This window comes from Netta rufina (genome assembly GCF_964035555.1).
Source record: "Netta rufina genome assembly, chromosome: 3".
Taxonomy (NCBI): domain Eukaryota; kingdom Metazoa; phylum Chordata; class Aves; order Anseriformes; family Anatidae; genus Netta; species Netta rufina.
Genome location: NC_140125.1, coordinates 33,389,971 through 33,417,344, shown reverse-complemented (window position 1 = coordinate 33,417,344; position 27,374 = coordinate 33,389,971). Strand labels below are relative to the sequence as shown.

Here is a 27,374-nt window from a genome sequence, read left to right as displayed (position 1 = left end):
ATTTTATTGTCTGAAATGAAGTCTAACAGCCATGCTTACAGAAAATTTCCTGAATGTTAAGCAGTCTTGATTGCTATCAATTGCCCACTTGGCTGTATATCTTGCCTGTGGTGTGAACTTTGTAGATTTGTTTCAGTTTAATATTCACTCTAGGTTTTACTTGAAAGAGGAGTGGAATAGTTAAAAGTTGAGGTTTTTCTTTGAATTGGAGCACGGTGGTCCACTTACCCTGTTCCTTGACAGCTTAATAGGTTAATTTTCAAAGCTGAGAAGTTCAGATATAGGATTCAGCTATAACTGGTATCTATGGGAATTAGAGGTGAAAAACTTTACTGATATTCCTATGCCTTTCTGCATTTTTTGAATGTTGCAGTATCAACTGGAGAATTATTGTGTTTTGAATCTGAGCCTAAGGAAAGGCTTGGACATGTCCTTAGTCAGTCATCTTCTGTAGTTTGACACAGCAGGATTTTTATTTTAATTGTTCTCTGTTGTAGACATGAGCACTGCAGCTCCCTTGGGAGGAGGAAAGGATGAGGAATCAGAGAAGAAGGATGAGATGGATGATGATACCATGTTTACGACTCTGGGTGAAGAGGATAAAACCAAGCCATCTGTAGCACCTCGCTGGGCAACACGTGTATTCGCAGCTGACTGTCTGTGCCGAGTGATCATGCTGTGTGAGAATGCCAACAAGGCGCACTTTGACCTGGCGCTGGCTCGTTCAGCCAGACTTAAAAACCCAAAAAGTAATTATTGAATGTGTTTGGTTTGTTTCTCTTTTTATTTTTGACACCTCTTTACAGCTAAAGATTACACGACCAAGATAAAAACATAAGCAGCTAAAAAGTGAACTTCCTTTTATTCAAACAGTTAAAAACTAAGGAAAAGACAAAAACTGTAACCATTATAGTTACCATACCATGAACAGAGTGATGTTTGCTGGAGGATGTAACTTCTGACATCTGATTGATGTGCTTGGAGGAGGAAGAGACAAAAAAAAAAAAAAAGGGGGGGGGGGGAAATGTGAACAGTTTTCACCAGTTTCAAATAGAAGCAGTAAACTTCTAGCTAACTATATACGGGGGATAGTATCTCTGGGTTTAACCTAAAGACAGCAATGAATTAGAATTCAGAGGTTATATTAGCATCTCCACAGCAAAGGGATGCTAGGAAAGAATTAAAAAAGAAGAGAGGAGGTCAGGTAACATTGCTGTAGTACTGGCTGCAGGGTGAGGGATGTGGGAGGAACATGGACCCAGCTGCTTTGTAAAGCTCATTCTTTTGGTATCCATGAAAGTGATGAATATTAAAGCTCAGGATTTGAAGATACTTTTATGACTTGGAGGATCGTAATTGAGAGGTCAGAGATGACATAGTTGTTTTGTGAAAAATGTATTTCAAACTGGTAGTGGGAGGTTTCTGTCTTTCAGTCATCCGTGTGTAGTGGTTCTGGTGCATAGTGATTGCTTTCACCCATGTGGCACAGTGTTTGTGTGCATGTAGACAGAGTATCATATATATAAGCATCCTTGAATAAGTAGGGCTTGTGGATTTTAGCACCTATGTTGCTAAGGGCATCTGTTCCAAATGGATATTTATTAGGTAGTTGCTTTTGTTGCTTTGATGCACTCTGGTTCCAGCACTATGCATTGTTTTGTGAGAATCTTGTTTCTAATTTATTTTAGAGACTGGGGTCGCTGTTTGAAGAGTGAGAGGGAAGAGCTTTGGGAAAGTCTATTTTTGAAACAACATTGCATTGTAGAGGCAAATCATAATATAGCTGCTTTTGTTTTTTTTATAGGATCCTGAAAAGGATTGCATAAAATAATCATAAGAATTAACATCTCCAAAATTATTAACAGTGAACTTGATGTGTTTGGTATCCTTATAAAAAGAAAAACTTAAATATCTCTATCCTCAAATTCAACTTCCAAAATATTTAAAATTTACAAATATACCTGTGGTGGTCTGAACAAATAATGACAATCTTTACCACTTGGTACTTTTTTTTTTTTTTTTTTTTTTTTAAACAATTTTCAGTCTTTACTGACATGCCCTGGAAAACTTCAGCTAAAAATAAGTATTTTTTTTCTACATTGAGACGTGAAAGCATTTAAAGCTTTCGTCTTCCTGATTTTTTTTTTATCACCCTGGATAGTATGGTTTTAAAAAATATATTTTCAAATTGGTTTTATACCATCTGGTAATCTCAAATTTAGAGTAAGGAAAGAAATAAAATGAATAAAAAAAGAGAAGAATCATTTGAGAACTTTACTGAGTTATGTAGTATTTTCTGTGTATTGTCTGATGCTGACTTGGGGCCTTGGGTGTTGCTTTTGGGAGCAGAAATAGAAGGGCTTAGTTTTTAGGTGTTTAAACATGACTAGGTTTTCTTTTATCAGCAGGGGTCACTATAAGCATAGGACTCAGGAATTGCCTGAAAGATTTTCTGTAAATATTGGGCAGGGGGGGATATTGCAGAAGTTAGCTTTACTAAATGATGTTCTAATCTCTTTTATGGTTCTCAGATACATTTGAAATATTCAATATGTTGGTTTTTTTATATCTCATATTCTACTTTTTTTTCAAATTTGTGCTTAATTTTTAAGGTCGTCTTAAGAATGAATTTGTACGTCAGTGAGAAAAATGTTTCAAGTATCTGTCACCTCAGCTATGTTTTAAGTTAATAAAATGGTCTTTTTGTTCTGTTCTGTTTTAAGATGACTTCTTAGTACTCCATCTCTCTGACCTTATTCGAATGGCGTTCATGGCTGCAACTGATCACAGCAACCAGTTACGAATGGCGGGTCTTCAAGCCCTTGAAGACATTATCAAGAAATTTGCATCAGTTCCTGAGCCAGAGTTTCCAGGCCATGTGATACTGGAGCAATACCAGGCTAATGTGAGACCTCCTTTATAACTTCATGAAACTGTGTATTTATGCCAATATGCGAGTATTAGCTCTGAGAACATTTTGTAACTTCAAAAGACCAGTGAAGAGATTTTTTGTTTGAAAATGTACTGAAGAGACTGCTTTATTCACCTCTTAAAAATTTGTGTATCTCTTCCTATTTATGCCAATTTATTAGCTGACAAAATTAAAAAATCAGTAGCTATTGATTTCTGAAAGCCAAATATTACAAATCACACTTAGTTTTTTTTTGCCAAGAGTGACATTTCATTTGTAGAATTAAGAATCTGAAAGTAACACTGATTCAATTCCAGGTTGAACTTAGTAAATCTGTTTTTTTGGGAAGTAATAAGTACACTTCTGTTTAAACAAAAATGACAAAAGTATAGGAATAGGAGATAGACAGTTGAAGGTTTATTAGAAATATATAAGCCACAAAAAATTAATCTTTCACCTGGGGCTTGATTGCAATAATGAGTACAGCTTAAGGCTGGTGTAGTAGGAGGGGAGGGTTTTTTCTTTGTTTACCTTCTTACTGGTTTGCGTTTCTAGTCAGTTTTGCTAGTTCTTGTTTAATTCAATAGATCTCAGCCTTGCTGACGATCGCATATGTGATTTGTTCCACTGACTTCAGTGTTTACATTTATCACAGGATAAATGCTTTCAAGATCAAGTTTTCACTTGGTCAGGTTCCCTACTTGGGAGCAACAGGGGGATCTTTCCCACACTAATAAGTATGAGAGAAATTTATAAAACGTTGAAGCATCAATTTACAATGAAAGAAGATATTTTAATGCATTTGAATTTTATTTATTTTCCTCTTGGTCACTTTACTATTCTTACAAGCAGGTGAGGATATTAACGGGGCTGTATTGTGTACAAAGAATATCATATTATAAAACTTGTCTTTTTTTCTCTTTAAATAACTGCTTTCACTGCATTGTAGTGTTTTTTTTGCTAGCAATATTCACAATGTGATTGACTTTCTGTTGCTTTGGAAACAACAGTGCTTGAAGTTGACTGTTCCTTCAGCCTTACAGGAACATTTATGTTTACTTTTTATTTTACAGAGCCAGAATTAGGTATATTTAGTCTACAAGTCTTGTCTTCCTTGGAACATACAGTTAGCTTTTTCTGATACATGTTGATCAGTCTGTAAAATCTTTGAATACGTGTGGTTTCCAGACTGCCTTCTAACTTAAGAGTCTGGTACAGTGTACTGGTCCATAGAAGAATCTGCACAGAAGTGACAAAATACTTCTTTCAGTTCTTACACAGAAACATCGATGATGAGAAGGGACACTTAATATAAGGAGGGCAATATGGGCTCTCCAATTCTGTTACATATTGCAAATATATTAAAAGAGAAGATGAAGAGTAGTTGTGATAAGGGCCATTTCTCCCTGCCTATTGGAGTGACTTGACTAGCTCTGGAATAGCTCTGGAATCACTCGTAGGATTGCACATATTTCATCTAATCTTGTCAGGTTTTGCTGTCCTGTATGTTCTGTGCCCACTAACTTTCTCTTCTCTGCCACCGGTCCCTGCCTTTTTCCCAACTCAAGTTATCTCATCTGTCTTCCTCTGATTCTGCTGCTATGTTTTCAGGATCTTCACAAATAGTTTTTAACAAAAGGCATTCTTTTTTTTTCTTGTCTTTTTCTCCTTCCTTCTTTGTTACTGTAACCATTGCTTCTGTCTCTTTGACTTGGTCCATTTTGTTTCAGAAAAACACTGTCTTAGATGAAAAACAAGGCAGTTGTTCTATTTGTCATCTTGAAAACGTAATACAAGCCAGTAATAAATGCTTGATTTCATTTTATTATTCTGTTGGACCTTAAAAAGTTTGTGTTCTGGAGTCTTAACATAAATTGCACTTACAGTGATTTCATATGTAAAAGGATACTCATTAACAGAAAAAAGATAATGCTACATATTTGACAAAGATAGTAGGGGCTTAAAAAGACAATGCTTAAGCAAGGGAAAATGTTTCTTCATTGTAATTTAAAGAATACTATTGCAAATGTTTGCTAGATAACAAGGATAAGCTTGGGGTCTTTGGCAATCTTGCCTTGCTTGTTTAGTGTATGTGCTTGAATTTTAAACAAGGTTAGATGAAGAATGTTATGTTGTTACTGTTTTTAACTGGATTTTTTTTCCTCTTGTGAACAGGTTGGAGCTGCTCTGAGGCCAGCATTTTCCCAAGATACACCGTCTGATATAACTGCGAAGGCCTGCCAGGTACCGGAAAAGATTGTATAAGCTAAACTGAATACATTTAATACATTTAAACAGAAGATGGGTATGAGTTTTCTGCTCTTTGGAAGAGGGATGCAGAAGAGAAATAGTAGTAAATAACTGGAAAAATTCATAAACCTAAGCAGTGAAGTTGTTGCAGGAATGCAGAAGTCTTTTTTGGGAGCTACATCAGAAAATATTTAGTCTTTCTGAAACTAGTTGTGTCTCCGTGTCAGCTCTGCATTTGTTACTAATTACTAAATAAATAAATAAATACAAACAAATAAAAGAAACACAAAACACCAGAAAAAAAGAAAAAGCCCCTTACTTAATGAGACCAATGATAATGTATTCATTCAGATGCCTTTGTCTGATCAAACATATTGACTGATGATGATTTACCTTTAAACACTAAACTTTTATTCAGATTGACTGTTTTAGATTTCAGAAGCTCTGAGCATTCTTATTATAGTAACAACCTCTCAGCAAAAATTCAAAGAGAGATTTTGTCTGTGTTTGTATTTTTCTTGCCTATGATCTTGTGCTACTGTGATTTAAAATGGTTGTCAGCAGTAGAGCTGTAATTGTGTGTGTTGTGTGGTTTGCAGCAGCTAAACTACTGTAGTTTAAACCAGCAGTTTAATTAGCTGTGCAAACAATGGCTTTCATGCAATAATTCTATGTATGTGAGATTTATGCTTGGTCCTGCAGCACTGTTATTTTAGTTGTTGTTTTATACTCCTACCAGTTTTGCTGGCAATTAAGCATGGATCAAATGTGGCATATCTTGATACTTATACATAGGAATGAACATGTTCATCTTACCTTGTGGAAAGGTTTTGCTCATATAAAGCTAGATGCAAGAACACGTAAGAGTCCTTAACTTGTCAAAATCTTCCTTAATTCAGTCAGTTTCTAATTGATGTGTGTACTTAAAGGATCAAATGGGTTGGTGATTAAATTTGGATATTTAACACTCTCTCTGGAATGATATAGCTAGAGATGAGCTGTACTGAGTGAGCTTGTTCATATTATAGTTCTATGTTATTACTGAAGTATCTGTTGACTTGCCCAGCAGCAGGAGTGAAGCTGCTTCTAGTCCTGCTGTGAATGAATTACAGATTTGTGACAGACTTTCAGCAGCTCTGTTCTGCATATATTCAGGACTGCTTTGTGTTTAAGTATGTCCATAGTTCCAGGCGTTTCCACAAAGGCTTTCAAGCAACTGGTTCTTTCAAAGCAAATCAAATAAATTGGAGATAGGACAAGACTGCCATTAAAAAAGAGCTTGTGAACTCTTTTTTGCTGTTTTTGTTTTTTGTTTTTTCTTCTTTCTTTTCCACGTTTTTGTAGAATCACCACCAGAATCAAAGCAGCTCTTGTATAAAGAAAGAATTTGTCCTTTTTTGTTATAAAAGCAGCTGCACCTGCAACAGAATTATTATATCTGGGCATGGATGTGTTTCAGAGGATGAATGCCAATGTATAGCACTAGACAGGAACGGATGATCTGTATGATAATTAAGATCTAATTACCTGTTTTGAGTCTGTTCAATTAAAAAAAAAAATAAGAAGAAAAGAGAAATAAAAACAAAAGTGGGGAGACACTCACATGTCTGGTATTGACTTTTCTAGAACGTGGCACTGTTCTTCTAATATCAAAGCCCAGTTTAAAGATTTTATTATTACTCGCTCCTAGGAATTTTCTTGAAGTTGTTAATGACCTTGAAAGCTAAAAGTTAGGATGGAGCCTTAATATGTAATTTTAGTTATAAGTTTTTAAAGACTGAATTTTTGCATTTTTTAATGGATTTTTCTTTATGAATTGCTGTACAATGTTTTTTTCTTTTTTTTTTTTTTTTTTTTTTACAATAAATCTGAAGACCCATTGCTTGAATGATTTGACCAGACAGTTGGAAAAGGATAAAAACCTATTTACAGAGGATTACAAACTATGTTAAGCATTTTCCATGAATACTGAGTTTCATTTTAATACAATACAACCTTTCAGCCTTTTTAACAATTCAACTGAGCAATTCTGTTACCACAGGTGGTGAGAGGAAAAGCAGGAAAATCTCACATTTTTAGATGTTAAACAGGAAGAGATTTGCTGATTTATTTAGTTGTTATTATCATTATTATTATTAGTTATAGATTTTTTTTTCATTTATAAGGTTGTTGATTTACCTTGCTAACATAGGACAATTCTCAACTTTGTTATTTAGGTATGTAGCGCATGGATAGGAAGCGGGGTTGTTAGTGACCTGAATGATCTCCGCCGAGTTCACAATCTTCTTGTCTCTTCCCTGGATAAAGTGCAAGCAGGAAAGGGATCTTCTAGCCAGCTTTACCGGGAGAGTGCCACAACTATGGAAAAACTCGCAGTTCTGAAAGCGTGGGCTGAGGTAAGCATTTGCTATTAAATCTTTAAAAGTTTGAAAAGACTTCACCTCAGTAGTAGCATCGCATCCTACTGTCTGGTCAGCCAGTAAGCCTTGTATCTGCTGCCTTACCTTGTACCTGTATCTTCCTTACCTGCCACAGTTCCAGTCTTGATATTTTTTCATCTCTATATCTTTCTCCATTCCTTTTTCTGCAATTTCGTCTCTTCATATTTGTAGCGGTGCTTGATTAGGTCTTTTGCTGTTTTAACTGAATTTCGTTGTATCAAAGTATGCTCTCATACCCTATCAGATTTTCACCTTGGTTCCATCATATTGCTCTTATTTTAAAAGTAAATTAATAAATAATGAGAATATATTTTGGTAAAATATTGCATCTAATTAACTAGGAATTCATTTCAGTTCATTATAAATTAGAGGCTTAACGTAGGTGTTGCTAGGGAATGGTTGGAATACTTGAAATGTTAATCTACAAATGACAGTCAGCAATACTTATATTGCCTTGCTTCCTGAAATGTTACTTGAATGCTATAGAGCCTTATATCTAATTATATAAAAAGTATTTTGGTTTCTTCTAATGTAGTACTTTAATGACTTCTTTCTTTATTTTTTTTTTGAAATTACAAAGTAAAGTATCAACAGTTCAGCCATGAAATCATGTTAATCACCCCATACTGTTATTTTCAGCTTCGATGTGGAGCATCTGTTTTATAAGGACAGTTATTTCTTTTTTTTTTTTTCTAATTAAAAAATGCATATTTTTACTGTATTTTTCTGATGCTTCTTCACGTATTTGTTTGAAAATCCTTTTGTCTTCTCATAGCATCTCTCAAAGACAATCATAAACGCTCTTGTATTCATGTACTACAGTAAAAGTATATATTTTTCTGATACCTAATCTGCTTCCAGAAAACGACAATTTATTCTAATTTATCTAGTAGTTTTTAATGTAGGGCAAAGAGAATACCCTGTTTTAATGAAATCAATTATTTAAATCATTATGTTTGTGTTATGCTGACATGTTCTCCTTTTTTAGGAGAGAATTGTGTTGTCGTAAGAAAATATTACTTATGTCCCTAAATGTTATGTATTAGTAGAAATAAAGGCAAAAATCTCTCTCTTTATATTTTTTAAATATAATTATATTGCAAATCTTTTTCCAAGTCGTTTTCCAGGTAACTTTCATGGACTTCATAACAGCAGCAACAAATATAATAGTATTTGTGGCCCACAGGGGCTGAACTGTGAGTCATCTGTGTATGGAATCTTTTACATGGGAAAGGTGGCTTCTTTTTTCAAATCTGTTTTTCTTCTAGGTGTACATTGTTGCTATGAAAATAAAGAAGGAAGCAGAGACCAAACCAAAATGTGTTTCAAAGAGCACAGAGGAGGATGAGGATGATTTTGGTACTGTAGACGAGCTGCCACCAGACAGTTTGATAACACTTGTACAACCCGAGTTACCTGCACTTAGCCGGCTCTGGTTAGCTGCACTGAAAGATTACGCGCTTTTAACTTTACCTGCTGAATTTGCTACTCAGCTTCCACCAGATGGTAAATATAGAAATTTCATTTTCCTGTTGTTTTGAAGAACGGGATAAAACTGCTAGTGGAGATTTTCAAATTCTTCTTCAAATTGTTCGGCAGGCATGTTTTTCATCTCTTAAAATAATGCAAGTAATAAATTTCTGCTTTTGTGTAACAGCAATGTATGTTGAAAGCTTGCGTGCTTTTTTCCTTCAGTCTGCAATGAAAATATTTTTTATCTGACTCACAAAGATGATTGACGCCTTGTCTTTGTAGAAGTAATAATACTTCTACACCTCTAATACTTTGACATCAATTGCAAAAAAGATGTCTACTGTAAGGAAACATAGTCTGTTCTTGAGAATGTTGTGGATATTGTCTTATAATATTTCATTGAGTTAAGAATGAATGTTCTGTATGAAAAATGCTGCAAGACCTGATGCCTTTGCCTGCCTCTTTTGCCTCTGCTTACTATTCTGTCATAGCCATTGCACTTTTTTATGAGAGGTACTAACGTTGCTTCTTCACAAAGAGAATTGGGATGCACTGTCACTAACAAGGATTGCATCTGAATATATATGCATGATCAAACATATCCAAAGTAAATAACTAAGAAATTCAGAGTACATGCTTTTTGTCTGTTATTTGCAGAGAATTTCAGAATTGACCTTTGCTTTGTTACTTTAACAGGAGGAGCATTTTACACTCCAGAAACAATTGATACAGCTAGACTGCATTATCGAAACTCTTGGGCTCCTATACTACATGCAGTGGCGCTTTGGTTGAACAGCACAGGATTTAATGCTTCAGAATCAGTTGAAGACACTGCTGCAGCAATGCCTAACTCACAGAAACGTGCTACATCTATTATGTTAAACCAGACACCTGGAACTCCACCTACTACTAAATCTTTACCAGAGTTGAACAAAGATCGAATGCACTTAATTTTGGGTAAGAGTTGAGAATTTAAAGCTCAGTACCAGCACATTATGGAAATAAGAAAAGATACTTTGCTTGAAATCTAAGAAGTTTAAAAGGCATCACTTGTCTGGACAATAGGATTTTGAAATTTCTCTGTCTCTCTCTCTGTGTCTACTCCTGTCTCTCTACTGCTGTGTTCTTCATAGCATTTTTTTGGTAGACTATTTGTGTGATTATTGTGATTTTAATAGAGTAATTGTGAATGTAGTTTATGTAATTGAAGAAGCGAACATTCTTTTTTAATAATTGGTCTTTTCAGGTGTTAGTATACAGTTCCTCTGTTCCCCAAGACCTGAAGAGCCTGTTGAACATGTCACATCTTGTTTACAAGCACTTCATACTTTATTGGATTCCCCTTGTGCCAGGATCCATATTGCAGAGGATCAGGTACTGTATGAGCATGTTATGACAGTTAGCTTTCCTAGGTCATGATCTTTCATTCGTGACGATTACAAAACCTGTAATTATTCTTGTGTGGGAGAAGTATTTGCTTGTTGTAACCAAGTGATGTAGCAATTGGGAACTGGTAAGCCCTAATTTATTTTTTTAATGCATATTTTGTTTTACTGTAGCTCCTTGGTGTTGAACTCTTAAGTGTGCTTCACCGACTCCTCCTGACCTGGGATCCTCCTTCAGTCCAGCTATTGGTTACAGGAGTTGTCCAGCAGATAGTAAGAGCAGCTCAAGATTATTTGCAAGAAAAAAGGAACACCCTAAGTAAGATTTTTGAAAACATGGCTTGTTTTGCAGTATAAATAAGGAACGGGTTCTCATGTTGGAAAAACAACTCAATGCATTAGAGTATGGTTACACTGAGGAAGAAAATGCTGTGTATTCCACAGATATTGCAGATATGGTCATAATCTTACCTGCTGTTTTCTTAACTGTTGTAAGATGTAGTTTTTCTTCCTCCGAGCATTGAAATCAGTCTTTCATGTCTTGTTTTCTTGAACATGAGTGATGAAAATTATACCCAACATGCCACACTAAGCTCTTAGGAACACCTTGCTCAGTTTCATTAATGTTTCCTTATTGACTACATTTTAGCGTTTCAATGAACTTTTTTTCTGAAGCTTAGTGGTTCAGCCTGCATTGTGGGGTGCCATGGAGTGTCCCTGGCAGAACTGTCATTCATAAGTTGAGTGACCTGCTACTGGAACCAGTGTGAAACCAGCCTGTTAACCAGATCTTGCCAGGAAGTGGATGTCACATAAGGTGTGTCACCAACCAAGGGCTCTGAGAATGGTGTGTGCAAACAGGAGCAAGGCAATCAGCATTGAAAGACATGCTTGTGCAGCCCAGAAGCGGTTCTCAAGACTGTACAAGACTGCTAGTCAGCATAATGATGGCGGTGACACACAGCAAGTCTGCCGATTGAGGAACAGTCATTTCTGGCATATGAGAGATCTGGTGACCTGCCTTGAAATCCAGTTGAAACTCTTGATGTGACTGTCCTCCAGGTGCTTGTCTGTGTAGCAAGGGCTAGTGGTAATGTTGGTCTCACCTATGGGATGTGAAGGAAATGGATGGGAAGATGAGCAGACTGTGTAGCGTCAGGAAAACCAAATGGGAGAACAGCATATTCAACACAGAGATTCTGCTGGGGCAGGAGCCCAACCCCATGTCACATATGGAAGGAAAGCCAAAGGCTATGCTGGAATAGGGTCCTGGAGTATGGGACTCCCATGATGGTGGAAGCTGCAAGGTTATAATTTCCAGCAACAAAAAGCTTTCTCTTTTCTCTAGACATCTGGTTGGTGAATGCTGTAGGACTGGCAAGAAGAAAAGAACAGGGTGCTGGAGTAGGCATCTAAGGCTAGCCATGCCTCTTTGACAGGTCAGAACTGGTACCGCTAAGAGGAATTGAAGGGTGATATACCATTCAAGATGCTCTTCTTGTTGGTCACAGACTGCTTAACCAAGAAGAGGGGGTGGATGAAGCCATTTTAAACCAACTGGAAGAAACCTTGTGGACTGGATAGGTGAATCAGTTGGTGTCCCCACACAGTGCTGAATACTCTGTTACTCGGCTGCATTAGAAGAGCAAGATCATTAAATCAAGGGAAATGAGTTTTCCTTTCAACTTGAGCTTGTGAAGCTGCATCTGGAGCGGTGATAATTTTCTTAGCCCCTTCTCCATCCTGAGTAAGAGAGATATTGATAAACTGAAAGTAACCAGTGGAGGTCCGCTAAGCTTCTTATGGAGATGACGTATGACACAAGATGTTGAATGATGTGAAGATGTTTATTCTGCAGAAGAGAGGGTTAATATGGGTTTGAATAACATTCTTCCCTTCTTAAAGGAGATTTAGAGAGAAGAACAAGGTAGATGGTTTTGAAAGGCATATAATGAGAGGGCAAGAGGCAACGGACACAAGTTGCAGCAACAACAGAAATCCAAATGGGATATAAGGAAAAAAAATTGACACCATGGGAGTGGTGAAGCCACGGGGATGGGTGCCTAGAGATGATGTGGTATCTCCATGTCTGGAGGTATTCAAAACTTGATCAGGCAAGACCCTGAGCAACCTGTTCTAGCTTTCCAGTTGGCATTGTTTTGAGCAGGAGATTGGACCCAGATAACTTATGGAGGTCCCTTTCAGCTGAAACTTTTATGAGATTTCACGTTCAGCTGGCATACCTAAGTCCTATTCCTCTACTTTCTCTTTATAGAGCACCAGTAAAATTATTTCTTTATTCTTTAATCCCCATTTCTGGTGTTGTATTTCAGTTTCTAATGTTTTGCCTTGGCTTTTTGTCAGCAAATTGTTAGTTTGCTTCTACTTTAAGAATACCCTTCATTTAAGGATATTAGCATCTGTCCAAAAGCTGCTTTCTGACATTCTTCTAGTAACCTCTTCTTTTTACAGAGCTGTTCAAGCATCCCTTTACCATTTATTTAAAAATCTCATATTGGATGTACTGTTTCCCATCTTTGCTGGTCAAATTGGTGGCAACATGGCAAATATTTGATCATATCTATTTAGGTTAGTTCTGCCATGTTTCATTTCACTTGAAAGAAGCAAAGTAAAATACCAAGTGTAGTTATTTTACTGAGGAAAACTACTATCTTGTTCTGGCACACCGTACTGTTCGGAAAAAAAAAATGTTAGCTTTTACTCATTTTACAAGTGAAAATAGAAGATTTTGCTCAAACCTGAGAATGCAACACAGCTAAAAATGTGAGCTCTGCTCCTTTATGTGAATTAATGGAATTGTTCACCATAGGCCAAGTAAGTTTCATTTTTCAAATCACTGCATGTGATAACACTAGCAATCATTTAAATTCATGGAGTAGTTCAGGCCACCTCTGACTTGCTGAATCTCTGTTGCTGTGTAATGGGAGAAGCAAAGATTGCAGCTGGCTGAGCTGCCATTCAAAAGAGAGACTCTCCAAACTGAATGCACCGAAATCATCAAGTTAGACATAGTATCTTACGGTGCTTTTCTGTCCTCTTCTTTATTCAGCTTAAGCTGAAAAAAGATTTGTCAATGTTGGACACTTAATTTATAGCCATTAAATTAAAAATAATTTGTAATGATCATTTATTTGGCAGTCAGAGCCATTAATTTTGTCATTTGATTTAGAAGGAAAAAAAGTCAATTTTTTATTTTGTGTATTACTACATTTTTTTCTAGTTCTGGATGGATTTTTATAAAGTATTGCTGCAATCACAATAATTCTAACATATCTTAAATCCCTTGAAATCCTTCTAACTAGAGCATTTAGTTTGACATGAGTCATATTTGTAGTATTTTACTGTGAAGCAACTTTTTCCTCTTGATTTTTAACTTTTAGTGTTTCATGTAATCTTTGGCATGAGATTCGTATTTATTTATTTTAACTGTCTTCTTCCTTTTTTCAGATGAAGATGATATTGAAGAAAAAGAAAATCCTCTTGTTTTAGGAGAGGGAGGTGAGAGTGGTGGACTTGTGCCTGGAAAATCTCTAGTATTTGCAGCCATGGAACTGCTCATGTTTATCCTAGTACGGCACATGCCCCATCTAAGTTCAAAAGTGTCAGATTCTCCGAGTCACATTGCTGCCAAATCCCACCTCTCTGAGGAGAGTGCTCGTCTTGTGGCTGCCACTGTTACTATACTGTCGGACCTGCCTTCTCTCTGTTCTCCAGCAGGTAAAGTATTGACAAAACACCTACGTGTGGTTACTGTAGGGGAACGTGTAGTGGACATGTGATACTACAAAAACCCCATAAATGTATATTTACAGGGTACTTTAGGGTCATCTATTGAAAATGATTTTTAGGTTCTAGAATAATGTAAGAACTCAGGCTTTTCCAGTGAGCCAACATTAGAAAATGATTTGAAGTTTGGATGCCTGCTCTAAGTTTGCTGAGGAAATGAGCTCATTGTGATTCTATTGCTTTTTTCCCTTCCTTTTTTACCTCTCATGATTTTGAAGCCTGGTGACCAATTTTAATCATGTTATAATAGAAGATCGGCATCTCAGGGAGAATTAAGGTCCTGAGAAGCAGCTGTATGATAAAGAGTGCTATTGAGGAAAAACTAGCACAATTCAGCTATGGTACACTTTATTTTGCAGCCAGTGGCTGTCAGTCATCCCAAATGCAACTCTAAACTAAATGGAGCTTTCTTCTGCTCAGGAAGGCTGTCACAAAGTATATGTCTAAACTACAGTAATTGCACTGAATGTAGTTCAGCAGAAAAGGATACAAATATGTTGGAAGCCCTGCTCTTCAATATTTGTTTTTTTGGAGAAAAAAGTTATTTAGGAGCTTATCTTGGATTTCTAGGAAGTTTTATGTGCTGATGTAGACAAGACATTTTAGAGGTTGATCCTTTAGCTAAATTAAATGAATGGTAAATAACGTATTTGGACAAAATCATGCTCAGGAAACAACATGGGCTGTCTTCAAATAGACAATTCATGCCCAAAAATTCTTAATATTAAAAAAAAAAAAAAAAAAAAGGCAAATTCTGAGGTGATCTGGAGCCCTGAACTATATTGTATTTGATTTTTGGCTCTTTTTCCTTTCTCCTTATTTTTTGGGCAAGAAGAGTAATCATACTGCTTCTGTTTGAATGGAGTGAAGGCATGACTGCCAGCGTTTGGCAGTGACCTATGAAAGTAGCTACAAAACTATTGATGTATGCAGCTGATGGCTGCAGGGAGAAGAGATGGTATGTGAGCAAACGTTTGTGTTAATTGGAACTTTGGAATTAATGGAAACTGTGAACAAAGAATTTGTTGTTGTCTGAGAGGTTTCATTTCATTTCTTCTTTTCTGGGCAATTTGACCTAGAGGAACTGCTTTGAAAAGGGTGTTTTACCTCCAGCAGTCCTTTCTGGTTGTAATTGTTCTGCTAAATTTATTTCTCCTCACTGGATTTCAGAAGTATTTGTGTTTCCACAGATGTGGAAAGATGAGGCAGAGAAAAGATTAAGAATTAGGTATGGAAAGAGACTTAACTATCTAAAATGAGTTGTATATTGATATTGGGCACCTAAACCCAATACTTCCATTCTTTCAGTGCTACCCTTCTTTCAATCCTAAGGGTGCTTGGAGTCTACATGCAGTATTAAAGCCTGTTCTGTTGAAGTTCCCGTTCGTCTAAAGTCAGGTTTTGTGTTATTTGACCAGTACTTCTTGAGTTCGCCTAACTTGCACAAGGCAGGACTGGCTGCATAAAACTTACAGGTAGCTGTTGATTTCTTCAGAAAAGTAATGCTGTAGGAGGAGGCTCATTTTAGTCTCCTTTGTAGAGTAACCACATGACTACAGCTTTTGTCCAGAGTGTAAGTTGCTCAAATGGACTTCCTCATGCTGCTTCTGAGGCTCGTAACACCACCAGCTTCCTTGGAAACTGCCCTAACCTGGACACTTGCTTCCAGATCAATTACTGTATTTCTTTTTTTTTACAGGATCCTAGACATATGCAGATCATGTTTTAAGATACTTAATTCTCTCATGGAAGCTATGCAGGGAAAAATTTTAATAGCTGAATCATTCTTGAATTGATAACAAGTGTTGGTTTGTATGAGTTTGATTATGCTGTACACCAAATTAATTCACCAGTACTACTGAAGTTAAAATACTGACCTGCACATATTACTTGTTAGCAGTTTATCTTGTTAGCCATGTATAATTATTCTGAGAAAGCTTAAGAGGTTATCTACCACACTGTTTGAAATTAACTCCAGAAATTCTACTTTGTCTTCTTTAGGTTGCATGACAGTGCTGCCCACTATCCTCTTTCTAATTACAAGAGTATTGAAAGAAACAGCTGTAAAATCAGCAGATAATCAGGTCCCACCTCCAGTCAGTGCAGCCCTTCAAGGAATAAAAGCTATTGTTACTCTTCCAACAGTCAAGACTGATGAAACTCAAAAACAGTGGGCAAGTCTTATCCGCAGTACTCTGGCATCTGTCCTGGAATACTCGCAACCTGGTAAGTGGTTTTGCAGTGCAGGAAACTTGGAGAGCTGGGTTTTGCCTTAATGAAAAGGCAAGTATTGTGTCTGTCTATAATTTAATAGGTTGCATATCTGAGGGTTGGAAATTAAAAGTGGCAGTGAATTGGTTGTAAAACTGAAATGGGCAAGATCTGAGTGCACACAGCTTAACTAATAGAAGTTATGTAGCAGGTTGTTTTGAAGCCAAACACAACATTGTCTTTAAGAAAATACAGGTATACCTTAGGAGATTCCCTCACAGTTTTCTCCTTGTTGTTCTGTTTTCTTTGGCAATATAAGTCATAACCTCCTATTAGAAATGTTGCCTTTTGCAACTCGTCTTGCAGGTCTGCTTTCTTCAGGGTATTTTGCTATACTAGTTTAGACTTTGCTCTGCCATTTTGAATTCCATTATAGAGTATTAATTTTGTGCTTCATATTTTCATCCCAGCTAATTTTATCAGTCTTTATAGTTTCAGCTAGTGACTTGTTTCTGGAACTTGGAAATCTACCTTCTGATACCGATCAGTCTTTCTGACACCTGATCAGTGTCTCGCAAGTAAAGTCTGAAGGAGTTTCAAGCTGAATTCACTTCACTTCCTAGGCCATGGGTCAATTTCTGTGACTACTGGCAACTCTAGAGGTGTTGGCAATGCCCAAGCAAACTATCATTTCCACCCCTCCTTTCCTATTTCCACAGAATACCTGCTAGCTTAAATGAAAGGAGATTTTGGTTTTTTAGATTGTTCTGTACTGTATATATGGACTCAACACTTTAAATTAAGCCTCAAGGAAAATGGCAGTCTATATCTTTTAAGTGCTTGCTGACAGGATTTGTGTAGTTTTTAACGACAGTGAATGTTAAAGTGAATGAATGTGAAGACAGCAAGGGATAATTGTGGCAAAGTTCATACTGGAGTAGAAAATTCACAATACTGTTGCAGGCTTTCAGTGGTTAGAAAAAACCCTACCCCTGCCAAAAAAAATCTGTTACCCACCAGCAGGATGTCTGCTGTGTCTGTTTAGAGAACTACAGACTACTTCTGTTGGTTCCCATTTGTATTTTGCCTTGCTCTTCAAAAAGCAAAAAAGATGTACAGTCTCAGTTGCATAGTTAGCAAAAAAAGAGACACAAAGATTTGTCATTTGCATAATGGCAGCCCAGCCAAAAAACCTCCCATTGCATCCCCAAGGAACTATTTATGGAGTCTAAAGAGAAGCGTGAATGGAGTTACTCATGTGACATATAGGGAGTGAGTAGGTAATTGCAAACAGTCCTGAAAATGTCTGAAGGGGAAAGATCAATGTATTTGCATTATTCAAGTCAAAATTCTAATTTGTTCTATCATATCAGCTCTTGTCTTCCAGCGTTTTGTTACTGTAAAGGTTCCCCAGTTCATCTTTCTACAAACATTATTGGTCTCTAGGCTCTTTGCAGACAGTTCGTTGCAAGAATGTAAATTTTCCTGTTCCTTCCCAGTCTTTTGTGAAGTGGGGCATATCATCAAGAATCTAAGCGAGGTCTGCTGCATACAATTTCAAGTCTCGTGATTCAATAAAATTCAAAACAAATCCCACCACCACCCTAAACCAACCAAATAACAACAAAACACAAAACCCTGCCACATGTTTGTCACTTAATGCTCGGAGTCCTTTTTTTGAAGTGAGTTTCCGTATCGTGGCTAAGCCAACCTAATGACTAGCTGACATCTGTAGAAGGATGTCATGCTGCCTTCGTTTTTGCTGTCCATATAGCTGTTGCTTCATTGGTTCTGCTCTCCCTTGAGAGTCATAGCAATCTGGCAACAAAACCAGCAGAGAAGTACTTAATTTTTTCCCCTGTTCATGGATGAGATCCGTGAAGAGCTGGTATAAGGAGAAAAAAGAATGAGAACTGCAAATACAGATGAATTAGAAAAGAAGGGACGGTTAAAGTAGGACTACTTTTTTTTTTTGGTGACAGATAGCCATCAGATCAATTTGTCTGTTAGGTAAAACCTCACATTATGTGAAAGTTATTGCCTGCTGTTTATCAGTTTCTTACTCTGGTGTATCAGCTGAAGAGAACAACAACAACAAAAAAGAAACAAATTATATTTTTAATGGGGAAAAGATTTCAAAAATACATTTCTCCACCTTGTTTACAGATTGAAAACAAAAATGTGACTTGTTCAGAGAAGTGTGCATGATGTTTTTGGCTTGATATTTGTTTTGGAAAGTTTGAATCACTTTATTTAAACAGCTATTAGAAAAGAGTTGCTCAGCTTTAAATTTTCAGTCACAGTCAAATAACAATAAAGTGATTCTGTAATGAGAAAATGTGTATTTGTATGCAGTTGCAAGTCTTTTAAAGTACATTTATTTTGACTTTGAGTTTCCGTGTGTTCACTGGGTTTTACTAAATAAATTCAAACTCCTTTTTGGAGTCAGCTAACAGTCTGTTTTTGTTTTTGTTTTCAGAAACCTCTAAGCCTGTTCTTGATGAAGTAAGCATACTTACAGCTATTGCTCTCTTCCTTTGGTCAGCAAGCACTGAAATAATTGGAGTGCAGTCTTTGCAAAATGGATGTATAAACAGATTTAAAAATGCGCTAAATTCCAGTGATCCTTGGGTAAGATCATGATACAGGAATGTGAATGATACAGAGCTGAGAAAAAGTACTTGTGATACATTTACTATGTTTCCTGAATGTTTTGTGATGCCTTTACTTCAGAGACAGATACTGCTTGCCAAAATAACCAGAATTTTCAACATTGTGTTATAGGAACTCCTTAATTATCAAAACAACCCAAAGCAAGTGCTTTTAGGTAGTCTGTTCATAGCCTTGTGTGAGGTACCTGCCGTGCAGCTTTTTAAAGGAAAAGTGTGTTTGTGTGAAATTTTAGCAAATGGAAAAAGTACAGATACCAGAGAATAGTGAGGTTTTTACACTGACCCTGATCTTTTCTAATACAAACTAAACCACATATTCTGCAGATAAAATTACAACGCACACTTCCGATGAACTCTGTGTAAATCCTATGCTTATTTTATATGTTCATACAAAACCCAGTTGAGAAAACATAATTCTATGGTCACTGTCAAGGGCATCTACAGATTGCAAATTCACTTCCGTCCTTTGCTTTGTCTTTATGAATTGTCTTCTGAAACGTTTTCTCACTAAAGAGAGAAAACAAAAAGTTGTAGCCTAACTTTGCTCAAGCAGGCTACCGTGCTCTGTAGTTTAGCATAACTGTTCTAGCCACGTATACGTTAGTATGGTTGAATGGGTATACAAAGCTGCAGGTGGGAGCTAAAACTGAATAAACCTCTAGTTTTTCCACAAGCAAGTACTGCAGAGATCCCTGAGAAGGAAAATACGCAGAAAATGCTGACCCACGTAGGGTCACGTCGAAGCATTTAGAATCCTGTTCAGACAGAGTTCTCTGCAGTACGGCTGACCTTTTCCATTGTGGCCATAAAACTCAGTTGGTTCTCTTCTGAAGCCTAACTTTGGATGAAAGACTGCTTAAGATTTTAGTGTGTGAATGGAAGTGTCAGCTCTATCATGCAGAAACTTATGTCTTACTCTGTCAGCTCTGTATAAACACACAAACAGCAAAGTACATCTTTGCCCACCCTGCTGGCAAGCTCTCGGTGAGCTGGAACTTAATGCTAATTCTGTAATTCACAGGGAATGCTTTGACAGCAGCCAGATTATGTCCACTCACTCTCCTTGCTGACGTGTAGAGCATATACTCTGTAATGCTTGTTGTGTGTTTATTCTAATTTTTTTTTAAATATAAAGCAGTCATTACTGGATTTGGGGTAAGTTGTGAGGCACCTGTTTGTAATATAAGCATTGAACTGATTATGGAGAGGAGGAACAACTCTTCTAAAGAACTACTACTGTCTTAGAAGAAATACAGGAATATTTTTTAGTACTTGCCTGCAAAAGCCTGAAAGGTTAGATATGCTGTATAATAATATCCTGAAGGCAAGTTCATTTTCTGGAGCTATAGGCTCTCAGATGAGAGACCCTTGACTCTTAATGCTAATTGCTAAGTTTTATGGGAGAGTGTGTTTTACAGACTTTGAAGAAGCCCTGGCTTTAACTTGCAGGAGTTTTTGTGGGCTTCTGTGAATGCAAAGTAGTCACAAGATTTATATTTATAAATACATGGAATAAAAGGAAATTACATGGAATTCTGCTGTCAGATAGAGTTGAAAAACTTGTACTTCAATTACACATGCATGTAAAAAAAAAACACAACACAACAACACATGCCTTTACTCATTATTTTGAAGGTTAATAACCTTAATTAATAATGAGTAAAGGGAAGGGAATTATTTGGAGTGGTATGGAAAGATACAGGAATAATTTGTTGAACAAGGTCAAAGATTTTTCTCCTAATGCATTACTCAGCATACTTTTCTACCATGGAGCTCTGTTTAAAAAGCACAGAAATATTATTTGAGGAGTTGTTATTACTTCAGACCTAAAACACTGAACTCTACAGAAAACTTGCAGTCATATATTAACAAACAAACTGAGCTGCATAACTTGTATTTTCTTACTATTAGTTTTTATTATCTGTCCTTTTAAATCAATATTTTTACTTATACATCTCTGTTTTCAGTCATCCCGCATCTCCTCCCAGATCACTGTGTTCAGTAATACTTCCTCTGGAATGTTTCTGTTCATGCTTGATAACTCCTTCTGTTCTGGCTTGAGTGTAGTTTGAAAATGTGCTGTGTTTTATTCACATGCTTGTAGTGTTTTACCTTTTCAACTGCTCTTGGTTGTTTGTGTAGCATTTTGGAGAAGTGCTTTTGTGAACCCAACTCAAATGCATTCATAAAAGTTCTTCCAGATAAGGCTATCAGTGAGTCATTTTCCCAAATGTTGACTTTACTATTCCCTACTTCTAGCAAAAAGAGGGGGGCGGGGGAGGAATAGAAAGGAAGGGAGGAGAGGGATATGTGTTCCAATTCACTCTATAGTTACACATACACGTGTATAAAAGACCACCTGTAAGATCACTTTGATGTGAGTCATTTTTATAGATTCCATTATCTTTCCGAGATTGTATTTTCAAAAACATTAAATGCTATTCAATCTACTGTTAGTGTTGAGAGTTCTGAGGCTTACAGATGTCATTCTCTGTGGACCTGTGTGGCTGCCTAGTATGACATTAACCATTCCTTTCTTTTCTCTGAGTCTCTATTTTTTAACACCATTTTGTACCTGCAGTTGGTTCTAACTGAAGACTACCAAGCTGTTTAATGGCACAAAATCAACCCTAAACAATTTCACAGAGACAATCCCTTAGCCTTTATGTGAAGTAATATGTAACTGAAGGATTAGAATCAACTACATTCAAAAAGCTTCTGCTTCTCTTATTGAAAACTGGTTTTACTCACTTTGTTTCTTTCCTGCTTATTTGTAGTTGATTTGTAGTTCTGTTTTTTTGTTTGTTTGTTTGTTTGTTTGTTTTTATGTAGCGCATGTGTCTCACACACATAGATAGCAGATTTTATTAGAACTCCCTGAGTTAACAAGTAACTTTGAGGACAATGTATTTATCTTGATTTCATTAGGTTCAAGCCAAGTGTTACCAGCTTCTGCTTTCTGTGTTCCAACATACCAATCGTGCCCTGTCAACTCCGTATATTCATTCATTGGCCCCTATAATGGTGGAGAAGTTGAAAGCTGTGGAGAGGAACCGCCCAAACAACAACCTGGAGCTGTTAGCAGTCCAGGAAGGAATTAAAGTCCTTGAAACATTGGTTGCCCTTGGTGAGGAGCAGAATAGTAAGTATTTCGTTTTTCTAGATAAATGTGTAATTCTAAAACAAAATATTGAACACTAGGACTCTTGCAGTTTGGAACTTGGTGCCATTTTCACAAAACATCTGTGCAACACACTTTTGTGAGTCTATTACTAGAACTCTTGTATACATGGGCTTGTATAATGTGTACAGTATGATTTCAGATTTTGGTGATTACAAAGAAAAATCTAAATGTGAACAGAAGTAGTGATGCTTTCTTGTATTTGGAAATGTATGTGTAAATTTACTTGTTTTTAACTTCTATTTATTTATTTATTACTTCTTTACCTGTTTTTAACTTCTATTTATTTTAGCATACTCATTGCTTTTATCAGGTTGCTTCTACCACCTCAACTAAGCTTGTTTAAAGAGCCCCAGAAATTGAATTGCACTGGTCAGAATACCTAGATCTGTATATGGAGCCTTTTGTTTGCGTTGTAGATAGAATACAATGTTATAGTTTATCTTTAAATTCAGTTAGAGTAACTGAAACAATGTAATAACCAAAGACTTAGTCCGCAGACCTTGATGTAATCAGCATTTAAAATCAATTGTAAAGATATTACTGTTTTTTTTTCCAAATGTATTCCCTGTTGATATTTCTCTTCACTGATGATATACTTCTGGCATAGTTGTTTCAAACACATGTAAAATGGGAGAATAACTGAAATGTTTAAGTTCTTCTAAATTTACAGCTAATATTTTACACATTTCAGAGGTGTACTTGTATCCTCTCTAGATAGAAAAATTAGCCCTACTACTTCAGTTGATTTTTTTGTTTTCAAGATAAACTCTGTGCCATTTTCAGCTGTGGTCCTGTTAGTTTTTGCTAGCCCATTACATATTTGTAATGGTAGTTTTTGAACTGATACCTTCCAATATGGAGTAATATAATATACCAGATAAATGTCCCTGAATTTTTAGTGAGCAGTTGCATAGTAGTAGCAGTTCTGTTATGCTCAGTGGGGAGGCTGCTTTTCAGATTCAATTGAATAATGTTTCTCTCTGTCACAAAAGTGTTTTAAAGTCCTTTAATATGATAGTCACTCGACATTTTAAGATCTGTTATCAATGATCTGCAGTCAGACTGTGCAAAGGCATCTCTAAAGATGTGTCAGGAGCAAAATAACTGTGATGAACAAAAATAGAAGTCTGAAGCACAATTCTGATAAGCAAGGTTTGAGTGACCAAAGACAAGGAAACGGTCTTCATATTGTTTGTTCTTGATAGGCTCATTTGTAATTACAGTGCTCATTGTCTATATGGAAAATGAAATAACCCATATTAGACTAGTAACTGATGCAGTTCTTTGTTTTGTTTTGTTTCCTTCTGATATGATTGCTACTGTTTTTTTCTTTTACTTTTAGGAGTCCAGTTGCTTGCACTTCTTGTTCCCACTCTGATCTCCTATTTACTGAATGAAAATGCCTTTGCTTCTGCATCTACGGTATCTAAGGATCTTCATGAGTTTGCACTTCAGAATCTAATGCACATTGGTCCACTTTACCCACATGCTTTCAAGACAGTAATGGGAGCTGCTCCCGAATTAAAAACACGTCTAGAAACTGCAGTCCGAGCAAGTCAGGCCAGCAAAGCAAAAGCAGCTGCTAGGCAACCACCACCCACAGTACATTCCACCCCAACAATTAAACTGAAAACTAGCTTTTTTTGAATTAGTTTTATTATTTTTGGACTGCTCACTAGTCAGAAGCATTACATTATCCCTGATGTGTTACTGCATATGTGTCTGTAATTTTGTGAAATTTGTATGTTAAAGGCTAGTAGAGCTTTGTGTAATTACTTGAAATCCATGCATTACAAGGGAAGTGGTGTTACTAGTATTTGTATAGGTTTTTGAGAAATTGAATGTGATCATATTTATGCATTTACGTTATAAATTATCCACCAAAAACCCCTATTGTCTATCTCATGAAATTGTTTTATTTATTTTTAAAAGGTACCCTGAACCTTTCTGAATGGTTTCTGAAATGTAGTGACTGTTATGCTACCACTGTGGCAACACTAACACAGTGGGGATGGAGGGAAGAGGGGAAGCTGTTACGCAGTACTTACTGTATACCATGGGGAATTTTGAGTGTAGAAGTATGCACTTTTTCCTTTTAAAACAAACTAAGGAAGGGGGCTGCCAGACACTGTAAATCATTTCAGCTTGCATGAAGAGGAAAAAAAAAAAAAAAGACAACTTTAAGCCTTTCTCAAGGTGAACAATCAAGCATGCAGTTGTAATGAGTCGTCTTTACTTATATGATGTATATTTCGTTTAGGTCCATTTCCGTGCTTGAAAATTAATAAACGATTCCAAGAATCTGATACCCTATCTCTTCTAAGATAAATTAAAAAGAGAAAATGCATTGGAAAATGACTTTATAAAGAGGACTGCCTGCTATCTGGAGTTTTGTAGCTATAGAATTTGGCCATTGTAAGGTGCTGTGTGTTATTGCAGTCTCTCTATCAGACACTAGTTGATTATGATGACTGTGCGCTGCTTTTTGTTCAGATTCCTAGGCATTTACTGATTCCTGCAAAATTTAGTCTCATTGGATATATCTTATCTGTAGTCTTGATAAAGTTTGCAGAGCCAAATGACTTGCGCCTTTTGCACCTTAACCAACTGTAAGGAAGCAGAACACAAGCGTGAGCCAGGATCCTCCAATTTTTCCTTCTCTTACCAGGCTTTTATTTATATATTTTTTAAAAAAGTACATGGTTCCCATCTGAGAGAGTTTGATTTGCAGATTTTGGAGCTTAAAGAGAAATCGTGTGCTGTGCTGACCTTACAGCACAAGAGCCAGCAACTCCCAATGGTCATGTCTGCCTTCTGACAGACCTTACCCTTCATCCTGGCAGAAGTAGAGAACCATGTATTTTCTTGTATATACAAGACTGACTTGCATGAAGTTTTTGACACTCCTGTTGAATTTGTAGACTTCCATAGGGCTCTTTCTATACATTTTGCTTTATAGAGAAGTCATGTAACTGGAAGACTAGGACTGTTGGGTTTCATCTCTTCTCTCTGTTTGTGTTTTTCTGGATATAACAGCACTATGTAAAAACTGTATATATTTTAGAAGCTTCACTTGAACGTAAATATAACAAAGGGATAGTAAATAGAAATGAACATGATTAATAGTTGGGTGAAATATTTGTAGATCATTATTTTTGCATAATCACTTGCCTCTGGTCTTTCATTTTCCATAAGAGCTTATGTAACCCTTTGAAGACCTTTGTGAAATGAAGGACAAGGTAATGCTTTTTTGCTCTTTGTATTTGGTGTGTGAAGAAGGTTTAACATAAAGATATCTGAAAGCCTTTTATTTCACACTGATTCTTTTAGCACTAAAGTGAGGACAAGAAGTTTGCGCCACAACAAGAAATGCAGACTCTAGTCTTTCAAACATTTTTCATAAATGTGTTAATAAGAATAGCTTTCAAGTCTTGTTCCTTTCCTGCTGGAGTTAAAGATGCATGCAGCACTAAAAATAGTATGCTGTACATGAGGAGTAAAGTAATTTCACTATTTTTGTCATCTTTGCGTACTGGGATTGAAGTTGATCAAAATCTTAATGCTCAACATTACAATGCTATTTTGCTCAGCAGTTGTTCTGAATGTGTTCAACATTTAAGGAAAAGTTCAGTGAAAGTGTTAAGGAAACTTTCGCTACATAACTGAACCCAAAAAATTTGCAAGTAAAAATTAGAAAAGTTTAGAACCTGCTTCTTTCCACCCCTCCACCCTCCCACTCCCTCCTGCAGGTAATCTAGTCATTGACAACTTTTTGTCTATAATCAAGGTTGTCTTTATTTACTGTATTTTTTTATTTTTTTTTAATCTCAGCACTTTCATGTTTTGCCTACACTCCAGTTAAAAAGACACCTGAAAACTCAGAAAAGGGGGGTGGGGGGAAGTGTAGCAATCAAGCATAACTAAAGTCTGTAGAAAAACAGTAAAAACGTTAGCAGAAGGGAAAATAATGCTAGATAGATACAGAGATATAGGGAAGGGAGAGGTTTTTCCATGTATACTCTGATGGTATACAACAGGCTCAACCTTCATTTGTGTACATGCTTCCCTAGTTTCTAGTTTTCATTTGCTTTACTTGCTCTGGATATGAAAAGTATGACCATGTGGTTTTACATGATATTTTTGCATCAAACTTCATTTGATTAAAAAAATAAAACTGGAACTCTCTGTAGTGCTTATTGTTTTTTGTTTTTTGTTTTTTTTTGTTTTTTTTTTTTTTGTCACACTCCTTTTTGTCATTTTCCTTGTTGCTGGCCATTTTGCTGCGCTTTTTCATGAAGCTTGTTGCTGCGTTTCCCCTTCACGTCTTTCCTCTCTGCTGTTTCCTTCCTTTCTCAGTGAGCCTTGTTGTTCTGCCCTGTTTCTCTACCAGGTTTCCCCCAGCCTGAGTTCCCAGCTGGGTGCTTTTGGTGACGTTCCCCGGCGGTTCCTGATCCTTTCTGCAAGCTTCCTTAATTCTTTTTCCCCTCTGTAAAAGTGCTCAGAGGCTGCCCGCCAGCCGCAGTTATAACTTCTCAGGGCTGGGTTACGAAGCAAGTGCAGTTTCGGAACAGCTAGAGCCAAACAGGAAGCGCTGCTTGAGCAAGCAGCGGGGCACTTGTAGGGCACGCAGGGGTTGATGTTGACGCTGCGAGCTGAGGATGTCCCATCGTGGCTCGGCAGCCACCCATCTGTGGCTGAGGCAGCCTTCCACATCTGCCTGTCTTCATGTGGAGAGGTCTGAGGGCTGCTAGCACGAAGCCCTGCTGTAAAACCTGGTGGTGGTGGTGCACATCGCTCTTTAGCAAGCCTCTTATGTAACAGGGCAACTAAGCCCAGCTTTGGTGTTTTAGTGCTTCTGGGAAAGGTGTCAGCAATGCTGCTGACAGCTCCTGCCCTCCACCTGTGGTGTTGCTATCAGTCTCTAAAAGCCTTGTTATCCTTTCAGAAGAGGCAGTGGGGTAATTCCTGAGAAGCACCGTTGTGCCGCCCTAAAGGTTTTCAGGAAACCCACTAATCCTGTGATGGATGCAGAGTTCCCAA

General features: G+C 36.9%; 1 protein-coding gene across 2 annotated transcripts in view; it reads left to right on the top strand.

Annotated features, from left to right (window-relative positions):
• Positions 1 to 26,524, top strand: part of HEATR5B (HEAT repeat containing 5B) — a 56,479-nt gene extending 29,955 nt beyond the window's left edge. The window contains exons 24-36 of one of the 2 annotated variants that reach the window (XM_084285360.1): positions 498 to 749; positions 2,724 to 2,905; positions 5,087 to 5,155; positions 7,378 to 7,557; positions 8,871 to 8,961; positions 9,772 to 10,032; positions 10,322 to 10,449; positions 10,635 to 10,779; positions 13,929 to 14,198; positions 16,269 to 16,493; positions 18,958 to 19,109; positions 22,079 to 22,292; positions 23,677 to 26,524. In XM_084285360.1, the coding sequence (XP_084141486.1) occupies positions 498 to 749; positions 2,724 to 2,905; positions 5,087 to 5,155; positions 7,378 to 7,557; positions 8,871 to 8,961; positions 9,772 to 10,032; positions 10,322 to 10,449; positions 10,635 to 10,779; positions 13,929 to 14,198; positions 16,269 to 16,493; positions 18,958 to 19,109; positions 22,079 to 22,292; positions 23,677 to 23,981 (2,474 nt within the window). In that variant the 3' untranslated portion in view covers positions 23,982 to 26,524. Of the gene's footprint in view, positions 1 to 497; positions 750 to 2,723; positions 2,906 to 5,086; positions 5,156 to 7,377; positions 7,558 to 8,870; positions 9,109 to 9,771; positions 10,033 to 10,321; positions 10,450 to 10,634; positions 10,780 to 13,928; positions 14,199 to 16,268; positions 16,494 to 18,957; positions 19,110 to 22,078; positions 22,293 to 23,676 lie in introns of both variants that reach the window. The other variant, XM_084285359.1, reaches the window with a different exon arrangement.
• Positions 26,525 to 27,374: the final 850 nt, after the last annotated feature.